The sequence below is a fragment of the Varanus komodoensis genome, unplaced genomic scaffold, assembly GCF_004798865.1.
Source record: "Varanus komodoensis strain SLA01 unplaced genomic scaffold, ASM479886v1 scaffold35, whole genome shotgun sequence".
Classification (NCBI taxonomy): Eukaryota; Metazoa; Chordata; class Lepidosauria; order Squamata; family Varanidae; genus Varanus; species Varanus komodoensis.
The window spans coordinates 8,585,119-8,603,235 of record NW_025335856.1 but is presented as its reverse complement, the minus strand read 5'-3'; the positions used below and the strand labels follow the sequence as shown (position 1 = coordinate 8,603,235).

Below are 18,117 nucleotides of genomic sequence, written 5' to 3'. Positions count from 1 at the left end.
TACTCTGATCACAGCAAGAGCTGATATTCAAGGAAGTAAAATATACCACAAATCCTGTGCTGCTTTACTTGAAAGCAAAGCCTATTCTGGCCAAGTGGTGGCTTGAATATACCATCCCAAATAGAATTGCAAATGAGGACCAAGTTGTGGTTAATAGAGATTGCTCAAACCAAGGTTTATCAGTTTGGACTTATTGGCAAACTATGGTTTGTTTGAACAAGGAAACAAGGTTTGTGCTGAGCATATAAAAGTAAGGAGGCAGTACTCAAATTATGGGAGAAAAGGTAGGAGAAGAAGACTTAATAAAATCCAGAAGCCCCATGATGACTGTTCCTAATTTTAGTCAGATCATGCCCCTGTCTAAATGGGAAGTTTTTTAAAAAACCAAATAATTAATTGAAAAAGATAAGAGGAAACATCAGGCATTTTCTGTGTCCCTTCACATAATCCAATGATTTGAGCAATGAAGGTAGAAAAGAGAGTGGGCTGGGGAGAGAATGCAAGCACATCAATCTTGTGCTGGACTACAACTTCCACAATTCCCAGCCAACATGGCCTAACAATTACGGGAGATGCACTCTAAAACAGCAAGAGGGTACCAGGTTGACAAAGGCTGCTATAGCTCCTTCCCAACCCTCCAACCAGAGTTTGGCAGATTGGCAATCTGGCACAGGATTGAAGCCAGTACTGCCAACGACCACAAGGAGTTACACAACCGAGGGACCAAGTCCAGCCTGGCAGCTGGATTCTCAGATGGCCCTGGCAGGAGGCCGGCTGATTCACCTGCCCAAGCATCTGTTCTGGCAGTCGCAGGACTGGTGGAAGCAGGGGCCCTAAAGAGAGTCCAGCAGCATGGGCAGGCTCCCAGGTGGATGCTCGGAGGTGGCACAAGAGCATTTCAGACCCACGACAAGTTATAAAAAGGGGTGCAAGGATGCTGGATGGTGTCCAAGCCTTTCATTTTTGCCAGCTCCACTAAAGCACTAGAACTGATTGTCAGCTAGATCCACAGCAGCCTTTCCAATTTGCAAAAGTAAGAAAAGTGGTCCAACATGCTGTTCCCACTACAGATATTCAGAGAAATCCCACAAGCAGGATGGAAACGCCTTCTCTAGCTGCTGGCATGCATAGCATCTTGCCCTATGCAAAGAGGGGGAAGGAAGGAAATCCAGCAGTTCTTGTGTGCTTGGAGAAAAGCATCTGGGCTTTGTTGTGTAGCTTTAGGGAACTCTCTCTCCATCTCAATCCATCACCTGCTGCAATACAGGTATGCAATACTGACCTCCTTTGCAGTACCACTGTCAGGATCCACACATATTATCTCATAAAGTTCCTGGAACTGTGCTATATGAATGCTAAGTATCGTAGCACACAATGCTAAGTATTGTATAAATGTCATGTGATCTGTTAAACATGCTTTCTGTGGTTTTGCAGCATTTTTGCTGCTTGGTTGTTTTAGAACCACCTTCTCCAACCTGACCTCCAGGAGTTTTGGACTACAACTCCCCTTCATACCCTAACACAAGAGGTATAAGGGCTAAGGATGATCAGAGCTGTAGTCCAACAGCAGGTTTGGAATTTTGGTTTCGTTTCATTACTTGACTGATCTGTAAACAGTCTTCAGTGAGGGGAGAGATGGGACAGGTACAGCTCACTTGAATATTTAATTCCCTCTTTCCACTAAACTTCAGACCAAACATACACAGCCCTGCAGTGTTACTGGGGAGAAACGGACTCCCTTCCCCGCTCACATCGATGCAAAAAGCTTCCTGTGTCGGTTCTCACTCGACAACAGCCAGCAGGCAGCAAACCTGGCTTCCCCAGGATAGAGTCCCTGGGTTGAGAGCTAATTAAACTGGCCACACAGCTTGGCTCAAAGCACACACATGCGCCAAAAGACCCCCCCACACACCTGTCCCCTCCCCTTGAAAACAATCTGAGGCTCGGCAAGGAGTTGCGGGTGTGAAATCTGCCTGGAAGGGGAAGAAGCTATGGCAATTTAATGGTTGTCGTGGCGACTGGGAGCCCAATTGTCCGCCGTGACTTTACCTCAGTGGGGAGTGACCTCCATCCCAGCAAGGCCAAAGGACGGATTACAGAGGTGCTGGGAATGAACAGCTGCGGGGGAAAGACCCTGAATAGGCTGTATTTTGGGTGAGAAGCTGGGGGAGTGGGATGGGACGCAATAACTCACTTCCTTCTCCCTGTGACCCAAGAGTGCCGATGCAGCTCACCTTCTGGAACAATACATGCCAATATTGACCCAGTGGTGTGAACCGTTTGGGTAGAACAGGAGGACAAGCAGAAACGATCATGAGCAGCACATCCGTTCATCTCTTCCTCAATGGAGCATCAACGAATAATGGCCACGGGCACATGCCACAATCCACCATGGATTAAATAAAGTACAGTGTGCTGCGGCAATCATGTGAACTGGCCCAAAGAGGAAGGAGTGTGGGGAGCCAATGAGGGAAAAGGACTAAACTTGCATTTTCAAACACTGTAAACTGTTTTGTAGGACCTAATGGGTGGACAGACGGGATCTAAAAGTATCTACTAGCAAATCAGCTTCCAGGAAGCAAGCAAAAATGTCTAATGATTTGGGTGGGGGTGGAAGAAACACAAGCATTTGCTTATGGTAGAAAAACATGCCAAACATTCTTATGCACTTGCAACTTGTAATACTAAGATGCAGGGGCTGAGAAGGTCAGTGCAAGGAGACAAGCTGTATTCACACAAGGCACCAAATCATTCCCCAACCTCTTCTGATCCCATTCTACCCAAGACCACAGATAATTGTTTGCAGTCGATAAAGTAGATAAATGGCTCCTCAAGATGCTGCCTTATCAGAAGCTCCTTCAAATGCACACACAACCAATGCATGGGCTTCTTTTGAAGCGTCTCTCATACAGACACGTATCAGATTGGTCAAGCTTTGGCAAGTAGCGCAGGGGCCCAAGTTATCCCGGAAGCCGTATAGCTGGAGGTTTGCACACCCCCCCTCCTCTCCCTCTGCAAAGCATCTTGGGACAGGATTCTAGCAACAACTGTTTGGGCTGGCAAATGTCCCAGATTTGCTAGGATTTGCTCCAATTTGCTCCATTTGCTCCAATTCCTTCTCCTAGCCTGAATGGATGCAAAAACAAGAAGGAAGGCCTGTAGGCTAAAACGCAGCTTCTCGAAGCAGGAAGTGCGGCAGCTCGAATCACCTGCCACGTGCCAGCTTCCGTATCTTTTGAATGTACGAGGGACATTAGGATCCTCCCAGCTGGAAGCTGTCCTGCTAAGGCGAAGGCATGGGTGCCGCGGAAGGTGTGTGGGCGCTGTTTGTTATTTCCTGAAGTTGGCAGTGGGGCACTTGGACAGCCTGCTCTGAAAGCCTGTCAGGGTTGTGCCCCTGTTCCGATGCTGGCCCTGCATCAATAGTCCACAAGCAGTGAGGGAGAAAGCATTTCCATGGTGAGCACTGCCCTCTTGTGCCTACGAGTGAGAATTCCCATGCCAGTGGAAATGGATACGGGACACATGGGGTCAACAATGCAGCCTTCTTAGGGGCGCATGGCTGCTTGGATGATCCCCTGGAACACAGCGATTCCACTGTTGAAAAGGGCAAGCACTAGAATCACAGAACAGTAGAGTTGGAAGGGGCCATGAAGGCCATCGGGTCCAACCCCCTGCTGTTGCAGGACACCAAATTACACAATCCCACTCAGATGGCTGTCCAGTTTCTTTTTGAATGTCTCTAGTGTGGGAGAGCCCACCACGTCTCTAGGCAGCCGGTTCCACTGTTGCATTGCTCTGACAGTGAGGAAGCTTGTCCAGCCTGAACCTGGGTTGTCACAACTTGAATTGATTCTTCCGTGTCCTACATTCTGGCATCAGCAAGAAGAGATCTTGACCTTCTTCTTTGTGACAGCCTTTGAGGTACTTCTACAGTGATATCATGCCCCCCTGAGTCTTCTCTTCTCAAGGCTGAACATGCCCAGATCTCTCAGTTTCTCCTCACAGGACGGAGTTTACAAACCCTGGATCACTTTTGTTGCCCTCCACTGGACCCTTTATAATTTACCAGCATCTTTCTTAAATATTGGTGCCCAGAACTGGACACAGTATTCCAAGTGAGGTCTGACTAGTGAGGAGTATAGGACAACTACTACTTCTCGTGATTTGGCAGTAGTACTTCTGTTAATGCATCCCAAGACAGCATTTGCCCTGAAAACCTGCCTGCTGGATGTCCCAAGGTGCAAATGTTGCTGAATTACAGCTTATACTTCAGTAAGATCACCCCTTCAGACTCCCCCTGCCTCTGATGGTGTTCCAGGGGCCAGGGGACTTCTAGCTGCTGACTCCTACTTGACCCAAACCAAATGGTGCTAACATCCAAATTGGCAGAATTTGCACAGCCACAGGAAGAGTCCAATTAGATTCTTTTGATTTGTGTGATGAGCACTTTGTGTACAGTGATATATCCAGTAAGCTGGAGATAAGAAGAATTTCCACTGGGTGCATTGGTTGTCACATCCCAGTAGAGAACTTCTGGGATCTTTTCGCTTAAATGTTCTGGCTTTTCCTAACGCCTTGAAAGACTTCAAAAGCAATAGCAAAATAAAACCATGTGCTTATTTTTCTGCACTGTGGGATTGTTTTCAGATTTTCAGATCTGATTGGATTCAGTGAGAATTACCCTGGGGAAACACGCATAGGCTTACGCTGCACCATTAGCCCTGCTTGATCATGCCGTCCTCACAAACAGCTGATAAAGATGCACCACCAGGCTGCAGGCAGGATTCACATGCTTCCAGTGCTCCATTATGTGCAGGTAATAATGACGTCACCACTGCCAACACATAGACAACATTCTAGAATTCTTCTCTTTGATATAGTGCGATTTTTCCTGTGTGGGGAGTTCCTTTGAGGAAGAGAGGGATGTTGCAGGCACATTCAAACACGGCTGGGCCCTTAGCTGTAACGTGATTTTTTAACTAACCTCATCTGGTCTTTGCAAGGACCAAATCATGCTGGAGGTGGGGGCAGATTTAGGTAGCTCAAGCGCTGGTTTCTGCCAGGATTTTCATACATAGCTTTGCTGTTGGCTGCAGGGGGAAGAGTCTGTAACCAACAGGCCTGTTTTAGGACTGTCAGAATGCCGCAATTACAAAGCCAGGCATGCGTGGGCAGGCACAGAGCTCGGCTGAAGCGTTTGTAAGCCGGCGGCTTTTGTGGCATTCTCTGCGAGGCTGCATACCAACTCCATGTCATACCGAAGGGTCAGGGAGAGGGAATTTGAAAGTGAGACTGACTTGGTGGCAGGGCCAGAGGATGCTCTGCTCGCTATCAGCCAAGTTAAGGATGCTTCTTGTTTATTTTAACTCCTGCTTTGGAACCTGACACCAACCCTGCTTGATGTGTGTGCCCAAATTTCCCTTTAAGACACAGGCACTCTTCCGAGCCCCCATCCCAGAGGCTGCTCTGCTTGAGCCCTGCTCGGATTTCCAAGCACAGACAGGCCAGGATGTGATGAGACATACTCTCTTTATCTTTGGATTAACAGTTTGCACAGAGCACGGCACTCAAATGACACGAAGGAGGGGAGCTGGGGAGGTTGATCTACCAGGAGGAGCAGAATGCTTGGCCGAGCATTTCCTCAGCCTTCCACAAGACCCAGTTAAGCATTCCTTCAGTTGTGTTGGACTACACCTCCCATCGCCTTAGGGCTAGTAGCAAGTAGCCTGGCTAGTACTAAGCTCAAAGGCAGCAAAGGGCTTTGCTTTGGAAAGGGGGCATTAGATTCCCCATAGATTAGATTCCCCATAAGTGTCTGGAGACACAATGGTAGCAGCAGGCAGACTTCTCCATCTTCATTGATTTCCTCCTTGGGAGAGCTAGACAAGCATCTAAGGAACCTCAGTGTCCCCCAGACACTGAACAAGACAGCAAGTCATCGCTTGCCCAGGTGATCAAGATCAAGTGCAGGAAAGGAACATCCTGCATCCCTTCTCTCTTTCACAGGGGAGCCCAGAGAGGGACAGCAGCTGAATGGAATGCACATGCTTTGCATGAAGTCCCAGGGAACAAGAACTTCTCCTGTCTGAGACTCAAGGGAGCTGCCACCAATCAGCGTAACCAACAGTAATCTGGATGGACAAATACTGGAAGGACAAATATTGGCGTCATCCCATGAAGATGGTTGGTGGAAGATGCAGAAGAGACATAAGGAAGGACTTCTTCACATAGCACATGGTTACACTACCATAAGATGGGGGTCCAGGCAGCTCTTTGGATGGTTTTGAAAAGGAACTGGGCAAACTTGCAGAGAAGGCGCTGGGTGACTACTGGTCCAGATGGCTGCATGCCACCTCCAGGTTCAGAGGAAGTCTGCCTGTGTACACCAGTTGCTGGGGAACATGCCCAGGAAGGTGCTGTTGCATTCATGCACTCATGTTTACATCTGGACAGTCCCATGTTGATTTGTCCACATCTGCTAGCTGCTGAAGCTGCCATATACAAGCTGTTTTGAGAAGCCAGAGTAGCTCTTGCAGGTGTGTTGACAAGTAAGCCTCACTGTATTTAGTGGGGCCTGTTTCCAGGTAAATGTGCCCAATGATGTTGCACTCATTCACAAAAACTGAAGAGAGCAGAACTCTGAGCTGGTTGAATGGGCTGCACTGTTTTAAAGTGCAAGGGATGGAACTGTCATTTCTGTGTTCTGTGCACACCCAGCCGTCGCAGGCAGAAAACGAGAACAAGAGGAAGCAGGCACAGAGGTTCTGAGACAGAATGTCAGGCTTGGTCTGGACAGGCTGCGGATAAAAAGTTACCAAAAGCTCTTAGGAAGGAGCAAGGGACAAACTCTCAAATTGCTTCCGCTCCAGTGCTGCCACTTAGGAAGTCACACCAGTTCAGACTATTTGTCCGATGAGTTCAGTATACTCAGAGCCAGGGCAGGCAACTCATGGCCCCTGAGATGTTTTGGCCTACAACTCCCATCAGCCCTAGGAAGCATCACCAATGGTGAGGGCTGATGGGAGTAGTTGGCCAATGTACTTGGAAGGACAGCAATTGGCTACGTGTGCTCTAAGAGAATCTGGTGCCAGCAGAAACCTCCCTCTGTTAACAGCCTGATAATCACCTCAATTTTATAAAAAAATAATTGTGTTCAAACAGCCGGAGTGCTTTGAGGTAAAGCTTAGGCTTCCAGCTGTCTGCTGTATATATATTTCTGACTGTCCATGCGGTCTTACAAAGGAAAGCTGGCAGGCAACTGCAGGCCAGCACTTCCTCGGAAGAGCCCCCACCCTTGGCAAAAATAAGGAAGGATGCAAAGGAGCAGCAAACCCCCCCCCCCATCGCCTCTGGCTGGTAAGAGGGGAGGTTTGGAGATGGTGGTGGGAGAACTGGAGAAGCGGCTGTGCGGGGAACTGGGAATACCATGTGTGCACTAGGGCAAGCATCTGTGGGCAGGGATAGGAAGGCTCAACAGTGGCAGCTAAAAAGGCACGGTTTGGGTGCGAGTGGGGTGTGCGAGATAAAGCCAGCTGTCTGTGCGTGGGGACGCAGTCCTAAAGGAGAGGGAGCTGTGGGGTCAAAGGAACGGTTTTGGGGCTCAGAGCCCACATCTGCTTCGCATTGAGGGTCTCAGGAAAGTTCCTCGCCATGCAGCATCCCGTTCCTATGAAATGAGTGTTTTGAGCTTGGCCATGCCGGAACCGTGGCCATTTTGTCAAGGGGCTTCCTTGTGGCAGCCATTTGCCATGGCACCCTCAGAAGGTGCCCCATGGCCCAGGAGGGCTGAGACCCCCCCTCTGTCTGGCAGCAGCTCTTGAGGGTCTCAGGCAGACAGATGCCCTTCCTATCCCCTCTTACCCAAATACTTTCACAGAATACATCAGGGACTGAACTTGGGGACTTCTACAGGCAAAGCTTGTGCTTTTTCTCTGAGTTCCAGGCCCTTTCTCTGAAACTGTATAATCGTAAATGATACTATGAGTAGATTCTCCAAAAATGGGATTAATACCTTTCCCATAACTAGCCTGGAATGTTATTCTTCCAGGAAGTCTATTTTTAAGTTACTAGTTCTCAAGAGCAGTCGCCTCATAGGCTTGTGAGGGAATCATGCCAAGGGATGAGGCCAGACAGGATAAGCCAAGCCACCCTGTTCTCAACTCCTAACCCTATCTCCAGACCTCAAACAGTTCTGCCAGCTGGGTTTTATATTTCTCACAGATGTACACATTTCTCCACTGCCATGCTGCCTCCTTCCAAATCAAGTGTCTATTTTACCAGTTGGGTTGGTTGGCCATTGCGCGAGTCTGCCTTAGAAATCTGTGTTCTGATTTCATCTGCAATAGGTCTAGCCTCCAACCAGGCCGGTTTTGACAGCTGCCAGAGTTCTAGAACATTCCCCCTTTCTCCTGGGGCTCACACCTTGCCAGGGCACGCTGGATTAGCACTCCCCCTCCTGACACAATGTCATTGCCGCTAAAGAGGGCTGCACAGGGCAGGGCCCAGACAGGCAGGGCGGATGCCTTGAGCACGAGCTGCCTGGCCTGTATTTTTATCCTCCACTGACTCACAGGTGCAAAGAAAGCTCAGCATGGCTGGGTTGCTCACCATTCTCTCACCTGACGATGCCAAAATTATGAAGGCCCAAGGCACACGTTGTCCCTTCTGTGCAAACAGGCCTGTCTTGAAGGACCTGAATTTCCTATCCCTGCAGGATTAGTTCCCTCACCTGGGATGGAAGGAGACCGTTCCAAAAAAGATGGTGGACCAGATTGACTCGATGATGGTTGACTAGATCCAGACCTTCCTGATTATTTGATCAGGGTGACCCAGAAGCAGAACCCAGGCTAGGCAAAGTTAGTATGACCCTGGCTCACTTCTTAGGAACTGAGATCCGCAGCGGTCTTAGCCACTCATCCCATCGGCATCTCCTAATGCACGCGTAGCGGCCACCGGCTCCGATAGAAAATGAATTCTCCCACTCCCTCAGCAGGGGTCCTGCAGCAGTACGCAAGCATGGCCTTTGCACGCACGCAAGAGAAGCGCTTCGCTAGCAGTAATAGTAAGATGCCCACATTGGACCAAAGAGGATTGTTTACAGACTGAGCAGAGAGACCACCCAAGCGGCAATCTTTTCTTGGCTCAGGATGATCTCATCTCTTGGCTGGGTGCCCCCCATCTCCACGAGCCACCAAAAAAGGATTGCTCCGCATTACATAATTGGCCAGGACTGCCTCTTCAGATAGGGGCGTATGCCTTCCTTCCTCTGCAATACCTTTTTCGGTCATCTACTTTTTCTCCTCTGGCCGTTGCCACAGAACCCATCACAGGGAAAGATTTAGAACAGACGCCTCCACGAGCTTCTCTTCCCAGTCATGGAAATGAGGATCAAAAGCTGAGACTCTGCCTACAGGGCAACCATTGAAACCTGAGTGTCCTCGTCTGCCAGCAATGGAAGGTACAAAGCAAGTCTTGCTGTTTGCAGGTGAAGAGGCTCTGGGAAGACTGTTCTGTTTTTGATTTTTTAACATACTGTGGCTCGAAAGATAGCTGATGGATGGAAACTGCAAGGAGTTCCTGAGAAAAGCTGCTTCAGCCCTCCATCCTGTTCCAAGCACAACAATCTTCCTTCCTGAATGATATCAAACCTTTCTCTAAATTCCACTTGCCAACATTACGCCAAGCACTTTACATTAGAAGCATGCTCCTTTTATGAGTAATTCTGTACAGTGCCTAGTGCTGGAGGCACTTTATACATACTAACAATAATTAGTAATAACCCAGAGACCAGGATGGAGCTACGTAGAAAAGAACAGTCAATTCTCAAATATTAGAGCTTCTGTGGTCATGGGGATGCAGGAAGATTTGATCTTGCTTTAATGGTGCCCCGAGTGCTCCTATCGAATGTATCCTATATAAACATGCTTTCGACTGTGTCAGACCCATCCTCCATCAAAGCCAGTATTGTCACCACTGAATGGCAGCAGCTCTCCAGGGTTTCAGGCAGGATGTATTCCTAGCCTTAGCAGGAAAAGATGGGGATTGAACCTTGGACCTTCTGCACAGATAAAATGGGCTTTATCACTGAGCCCTTCCCTGCATGGAAAATATGTTCCTCCCTCGAACAGCTGATGTTCGCTCTTGCAGCAGAAAGGATATCCTGCTGTCAGGGCCAGCTCTGGCGTTTGGTGGCGCAACCTGTTTGATACAATGGAAAGCCACGGCCTGGGGAAAGAGGGCAGCATGGAATCGCGATGGAACAAAGAAGTTGGAACTGAGCCCAGTGCCGCCATCACTCATGAGCATCAATGCAAGGTGGAATATTGGTGATTTGCCAGCATGGGGAAGTGACTCAGGGACAGCAAAGGGGGATGAGCAATGGCTGCAGTACCCCCACAAGCGATGGTTTCCGTTTTCCTCCCCAGAATGCCCTTTGGAAGCCTGCTACATCATCACCATTGTTTTCCCAAGAGGCATTTTGGGAAGACCTCTGAACCAGCCACTGTGAGACAGGCAGGAACAGCAACAAAAACCAAAGGGGCATTGATCCTCCATACCTCAATGTCACCACCACCATTTTCCCCCAGTGGTTTGGTCAAAAATTGTCCTCTGAGACTTAATGACCCAGCCATAGTGGCCTCATGAATGAAGGACTTTCACTCAAAACACATTGGGCCTAATAAGCACTTCCTTGTTGCCCATTTGAAGGTTTCCTCTTTGGTTGTTCACATTGCTGCTGATGTACTGCTTAACTACAGCAAGATTAGAGGGAAAATCTGCTCCGGAGACAGAGTTGGGGAGCAGAGGAGCTGGTTCTCGTATTCTATTGTCCAGAGAAAGCACCTACCACATTCAATCCACCACATTCAATCCCTGTGGTTTCCCCTGCCTACAGACTGTAGCCACAAAATCCAGGCACAGTTTTTGTATTTGTGGCCTTTTGTTTATACGGAGTAGCTCATAAATGCAATCAGAATCAGTCACAATTGAATTATGCCCACGAAGAGGCATTTCCTGGGTCATTTTAAGGCCAGGAGTTTTGCCTTCAGTGGCAAACCTGGTTCTGTTAACCCAGATCTCTAGCAAACCACAGCGGTGTGGTTGAGCGAGTGGCCCAGTGACAGCAGGGCAACAACAGAAGTGGGTTGGAAGTGTTTAATCCTGAACAATCCCTGAGTGCTGCACACAGGGGTACCTCAGTCAAGGGTCTGGGCACAATTTAGAATTGCAGAATAGTAGAGTCGGAAGGGGGCATGAAGGCCACTGTGTCCAACCCCCGGCTGTCCAACTCCCCAACCAACTGTGTCCAGCCCCCATGCCACACCATCGCACTCAGATGGCTGTCCAGTTTCTCCCTGAATGCCTCCAGTGTGGGAGAGCCCACCACCTCTCCAGGCAGCTGGATCCCCTGTCATATTGCTCTGGCAGTGAGGAAACGTTTCCTGCTGTCTAGCCAGAGTCTGGGTTGTTGCAACGTGAGTTGAGTCTTCTGTGTCCTACACTCTGGCATCAGCAAGAAGAGATCTTGCCCTTCCTCTTTGTGACAGCCGTTGAGGTGCTGATAGAGGGATCTCATGTCCCCGCTCAGTCTTCTCTCCTCAAGGCTGAACATGCCCAGTTCTTTCAGTCTCTCCTCAGGGCAGCGTTTCCAAACCCTGGATCCTTTGTGTTGCCCTCCGCCGGACCCTCTCCACTTTTTTGGTGCATTGCAAGAGCAATAATATTTAGGTGGAAGTTGTCACAGATAAAAAGCCATGGCAGAGACATTGACGCCACTCACCCAGCCCTTGTGCAGCTGTTTGGCCCAGGCCAGGGGTGCTGCCATCTGACACAGAGCCTTGCATGGGACATTTCTGAAGCTCAGCTCCAATGGGACTCCAAGTTAAGGCAGGCATTTAATATGTGACTCCATTTACCTTAACAAAAAATACCAGGTTCACATGACCAGTGCCTCAGGCTTATCAGGGCCTGGCATATTAACAGGCAATGACATTCCACTGAAAGGCCTCATGCCTTTAAGCATCGCTCTCAAGGGTATCAATTTCCCACTTGGTCAGTCCAGTTTTTAAAAAGCCCGTTTAGGAGGTGCGGCTCACTCTTTCTGATCCCAATTTTCTTTAAAAAGAAAAACGGCATTCCGGCACCTGTCAGCATCCCCTCAAACACGACGCTTTTTGGCAACCTTTACCTCGGGAAGCTCAAATAAGCCTTGACTACTGACATGCTGTACCTTGTACCCTGGACAGCTGTCCCTTGGGCCATCTGCAGTTTCTGGGCCTCAAAACACCACTAGAGATTCGGCAGTCAGGGTTCCAACTGGTAGATGGATCAGCGAATGCTTTCACTATCTGATCTGGTGCAAGCACTCTTCATGCCTTGTTCCTGATTTGACTTCGGGGGGACTTTGGGCACATGGTGCATTACTTGAGCTGGGAGCAAAGTAAAATTGGGAATCTGCTGAGATCTTCTTTGGAAGCTCTTCTGAGGTGAGGCAGGTGACAACTGGGGCGTAAAAAGCTTTCTCTCAGTTGTAGCGCCACTTATAAGTTCTTTCCCAAAGATGGTTTTGCTTGGCACGTGTAACTGGTATCTTTTCCAGCACCAGACAAGGTTGTCTTTATCACCCTAGGTTTTAAAATCTCAGGAATGTTAAACACTAACAACAGCAACCACAAAGATGGCTGTTTTACATTGCTGACTTTTTTCAGCTTTGCTATAGCTAAAGTAAAGTAGGAACTCAAGAGGGCTGTCTTGGTGTCAAGGGAAGTTCATGTTGCCCCCACAAGCAAAGATATTGCTTATCTGGATGGTCCTTTAGCCCCAGGAGCTTTCTTGTGATGGCTGCTGCCAACTGCCTTGCCTTGCTGTTTTTAATGGTTCCACTGATGTTCTTACCTGGCTCTTTTTTGTGCTGTCAATTGCTATTTTACGTTATTTTACAGCTGTTCACTGCCTTGAGCAAAGTTTAGTGCAAAGGCAGCTTTTAATAAACAAATTAAATGTTACTGTGCTTTTCGAATCATTTTGTTGTTTTACCTTGAGAACTCCCCTGAAAATTACAGACGGAAACGTAAATTTGTAAAGTAGGAAAGCGGGATAGGTACCCACGATCCATAGCTCACATTCTTTTCTGCTAAGAGAACGCTAGGCATTCCCTCTCATTGAACTATACCCTATTCCAGGCTTCCTTAACCTGTTCCCCTCCATATACTTTGAACTCCCATCAGTCCCAACCGGCACAGTCAGTGGTTTAGAATCCCAGGAACTGCAGTCCAAAACACTGAGTAGATGCCAGCTTGTGGAAGACCCCCCCATATATTATCCCTTTGGGGCCAAGATTCATGGCAAACTGACCAGGTACATTTAGCTTCCTACAGGAAAAATCTACTGCATGAACCACAGGAGGGTAACCGGATCACGCCTGAGATTGCCAAGTTTCTCCAAAGACCACCTCATCACTTGCCTCATGCATGCTTTCGGTCTACCTTCACCACCTGCACTGTGAGAATGGAAACCTTATGTGAGCTGAGCAACGATCAAAGAGGTGGTGCCTGAATGTTTATTCAAATTTGCACCATTTCCTAATTTGCTGAGCAGCCTTCCCCCATAGACTAAAGGGGGGCTAATTCAGTCTACTGAAGGAAGTTGCGCATTGAACTGGGGATCAGGAACGAGCAAAATGTGGGTGTGTTGGCAACCTGGGTGTATTTTTGGAGGGCACATGTTCACATGGGGAGCCTTGAGCTGGGGCAGGCTCACTTTCATTGAGAGCAAAACCAAAATCCTCCTACATCCCTAGAGTGAACTCTCTACATCCAAGTTCCGAGGTGGTTCTTCCACTTGCCTTGTGGCCTTACCTTTGGATTAGGGTGCCGAAGAGCAGATGCAGAACCTTCTGCATATTCTCTGTGCAGAGCCAGCTCCAGTGATCAACCATGATCAAACGGAGAAGGTCCAGAGCAACATCAGCCAGCATCGTCTCCGATCCTGTGAAGTCAAGGTAAAACATATGGAACACTCCTTTGTGCCAGGTGAGAATATTTGTTCAGCCAGCCTTGACTGAGATGCAAGCCAAAATCAGCCCACCAAATCAGGTCCTTTGGGGCTCTCCATTTTGTGTTTGAGCTCACACACAACTGGAATGCAACCCTCAAAGCTTTTCCAAAACTGAATTCAGCTCTTGGTCTGAAAGAGGTTCAACATCCTTGCTCTACTCCGACGGAAATCTGCATCCCAGGCAGTGAGTTTTACTGTCACCTGCTCCTTCATCCTTTCTAAGTGAAAATGCCAGGGAACAAATCTACATGAAATGCTGCTCCTGAGCTAACATCCTTCCCTTCCACAAAATATGACTTGTCATACAGATTCTTCTTGGTCTTTCCAAGTTTCCTGGCAGGACTACTGAGAGCTTTTTGTTTTGGTAGCCAGAAAGGAAGCCAGTCAGCAAGGCAGTGATGGCTGACCAGTCATGTTTGGTTCTGCAGCAGCCAAAAAATCATTCACATCAACACTTGTGCATACACAGCAGACTCGTGCATGGACAATTCTGCCTGTCAAGAGCACAAAGAGAAATCTTTTCATCTGGGATGAATGAGGCAAGTGAGATTCCTAAATGAATAACCCATGCAACACAGAGGTCTCAGTGCAACAGGGCTTGGGCAGTCAGTGCGCTGCTGGAAGTCTGCAGGCGTCCTGTCCTGTGGTGCCCAGCGTGGAAGCGTGGAGCACACGTGTGCAAGGTGTGTCCCTCCAAGGCGTGTGTTTCAGACAATAAAACTGAAAGGTGCAATGAGTTAGGCGGCTTGGAAATACAATGCACTGCAACAGATGCAGTGTGGGAGCTTCAGCAGCAGGGATCCCGAAAGAGCAGGCAAGGAAGACCAGCATTAAGGTTCCTGCAGCACACTGGAGAAGAGGCTGAGCTGCAAATTAGGGTGGTCACAGCTTGAGTCTTGCCTCTGCTGTGAATTTACTATGTCCCCTTCCCATCTGTAAAGTGGGGAATAACAGAACTGATTCACCATACAGAGATACACAGACAACTAGAAAAGGCACACAAAGTACTTTAAACATATTAAGAATGAGAAGTACTGTAACTACCTACACAGTAGCATTACCTACATGATTTACTTGAGCTAAGTTTATGGTAGTCTGACTGACAGGGTGTTCCGAAAAGAGCCCTGGGAATTGTAGTCTGAGAGCCCTAACCAAACCCGCTGCCTGTTAGGACACTACAGCTTCCGGTGCTCCCCAAAGGGGGTAGGGACAACACGACGGTTTTCTGTCCACGCTACAGCAATGCCTGTCCTGGCCTGTTTCCACCCCTTGCCTACCAACCGCCACACTGCTGCCTGCATTCATGTCACTCTGCTGCCACCTTATGGAGCCATCTCGATTCAGCCACACGGCGAGCATCTCTACTGTGAGGCTTTGCTGCTTGCCACACCAAAGGGAGCCCAGGAGACGGAGGGACGCGGGAGGCTTGCTCTGTGTGGTCTATAAAGACAAGCAGTGGCTCGACCAAGTCTCAGAAAGGGCCCCTTCCCAGCCTTGCCTGGTGATTGTGGAGATTGATCCCCTGGCCTTCTGCATGCAAATCGTGTCTTCTGCTACTGACTTATGGCTGTCTTTCAAAAATTAAAGTACAGGAAATGCAAAAACTGCTTTTTCCAGAGGAAGATGGCAGGTTCTTCTAGACAATGTACTGACTGTACTGACTGAAAGCAGCTCAGGGTTTTATGCAGGGGTCTTTCCCAGTCCCAAATGTGCTGGGGATCCTAGCAGGGCCTTTAGCATGCCAAGCGAGCGCTCTACCTTGGAGCCATGCCCCCAGCACCAAGGAACTCCAATCCAAATATTATACTAATAGTGAAGTCTTTCTCCTATCTTTATGCGGCCAAGATAGCACTACCCAAGCATAAGGGGTTGGCACAGGAATCAAAAGACCTTCAGCAGATAAAAGCACCCTAATGTGGGGAAGAGGGAGACCTTTAGCAACCCCAAAAGACTGAGCATGCTCAATGGGCAGAACATGTTCCAAGGACTGTTGCAGAATCCCTACCAGAAAGCCAGAGGTGTGTGAGGAAGAATGGGATGAAGCATCCTGGAAGAAGGCGTGGCTGATGGGCTGGAACGGTGAACAGGCGCACCACAAACTGCAATACTTTGCTGCTATCCCCATCTATAATACTATATCCAGATGCTGGCTGGAAACAGCAGGGGATGATCACTGAAGAGGCAACCTGTTTGTGTGATGAACTTTCTTCCTCCAGAAGAAATCCTTCTGTTGGAATGGCGAACCCACCAGTCCTGCCTGCTGCCTGGGGATCCCTGCTCTTTCACGTCAAAGCGGGCCTGCCTTCACACCCGCAGGGCAGGGCTAAGTGAAGCCGGTGAAGTCACTGCAAGTAATCGAACAGGGCAAGGGAGCGGCCTATCCACCCTCCCAGCATGCACCTTGGGAGGGATCAAGAAGCATTTTTACCTCAGGACAAGCCTCAAACGAGCGTGGCCATTTTCAGAGTAAGCAGCCAGGGAAAGGGTCAAGTGTTGAGGACCAAGATCCAGCCTCTCCAGCTATAGCTCAGTCTCAGGGATTCCCCTGATTCTCCCTTCCTCTGCCCAGGCCATTCTGTAAGGTCTGGGAAGCCCCAGCATTTGCGTGCTGAACAAACTGCATTCAAAACATGGGTCCAAACATTCCCACTCTTCTTTGTCCTGAATGCTTACTGGCTCCAGCTCTCTCTGTGTTTGGGGTTTCTTCTCTTAAGAATCTTCTTGAGAGAGAAAGCCAGGAGTAAGGCATGGGGTAAAGAAGACATCTTTCCCCTGCAAGTTGGCAGAGCAAAGCTGGCAAGGTGGGTCCCTGGGTGAGGAAAGTTTAACGCTTGCCTCCCCTGCAAAATCTCCTGTGGGAGGGGAAGAGGTAAGGGGGGCATGTGTGAGAGACAACCAGGTTCCCCTGCTGACTATGCCATGCTAAACTGGTTCTGCTGCGGCCCACTGTCCCCAGGAGTCGCATGTTGTGAGTAGTTGGAAGCTGCCTGTGATACATGATCACAGATTAAATGCGCCTGTTTCTGGAAGGCCCCGATTGCACTGGATACTATCAAATGGACCAGTCAAAGGGGTAGCTGAGTACTTCTGCTAGGCACCATGCCTACACCCATCAGAAGATGGTGCCTCCCACATGACTGAGGCTCCTTATCCATTGGAGTGTTTACACTGAACTTTTGAAGCACTGCCGTGGGGCTGAAGTCCATCCCCCAGCACAGAAACCGCCTCCTCAGGAGGTAAAAACACCCTTATGTGGGGAAGAGGAAGACAGGTATCACTCGCTGCGGCCTCTGCTGTGCACCACTCTGTGTGACCCTCGGGGAGAGAAAAGCTAATCACAACCACTGTCCAAAGTCAGCCCAGCAGGTAAACAGGACTGAAAACTAATACTTGGCTTGGAGGTGGGACTCACCAGACTCGCTGCGTCCATCTCCTGGCTGCTGCACCACTTCCACGGGCTTTGTGTACAAATGGGGCGGGCATTTCAGAGCCTCCATATCGCCATCTCCTTCGCCCTCCAGAACCTCGCCGAATGCTGCCTCCAGCAGCCGCTCCTGCTTCTGAATGAAGGACTCCATTCTCGCCAGGGACAGGAACTCCGACACCTAGGGATACATCAGCGTCTCAGTGCAGTGGAGAAATTGAGAGCCACTCTTGAGCTGGGACAACACAGTGGCCAGTTTTCAGGGCAGGGGTCTACTGCAATGATCCCTCCAGCTGTTTGCAGATGTGCATACACACTTACAGTGGTGCCTTCCCTGAAAGAATACACAATCTTCTCCTGTGCTCCAGGCATGTTCAGAACCGGGGCAATTTTACTGGATGGAAACCTCAGTCTGGGCCTGGGAAAGAGAAAACTCCAAGTTATTACTGTTTATTCACTGCTCTTCCTCAGCAGAGCTCACAGGGGCACACTCCTTGGTGATGGATGATCTGTGAACCGTCTTCGATATTCTGGACATCTGTTGTCAACTATGCAAGAACACAGAATACTGCCTCACTCTGAGACAATGCTGGCTTCGTACTGCCGCCAAGGCCTGGAGTGGCTCACCAGCATTC

The 18,117-nt window shown here is 49.0% G+C and overlaps 1 protein-coding gene across 3 annotated transcripts in view; it reads right to left on the bottom strand.

Annotated features, from left to right (window-relative positions):
* Positions 1–18,117, bottom strand: part of SNX19 (sorting nexin 19) — a 34,441-nt gene that overhangs the window by 9,375 nt on the left and 6,949 nt on the right. For 2 of the 3 annotated variants that reach the window (XM_044439651.1, XM_044439652.1), the window contains exons 6-8: positions 17,804–17,900; positions 17,471–17,663; positions 13,860–13,989 (exon numbers count right to left, since the gene is read on the bottom strand). In XM_044439651.1, coding sequence (XP_044295586.1) covers positions 13,860–13,989; positions 17,471–17,663; positions 17,804–17,900 — 420 coding nt within the window. Of the gene's footprint in view, positions 1–11,889; positions 11,919–13,859; positions 13,990–17,470; positions 17,664–17,803; positions 17,901–18,117 lie in introns of those variants that run through there. The other variant, XM_044439653.1, reaches the window with a different exon arrangement.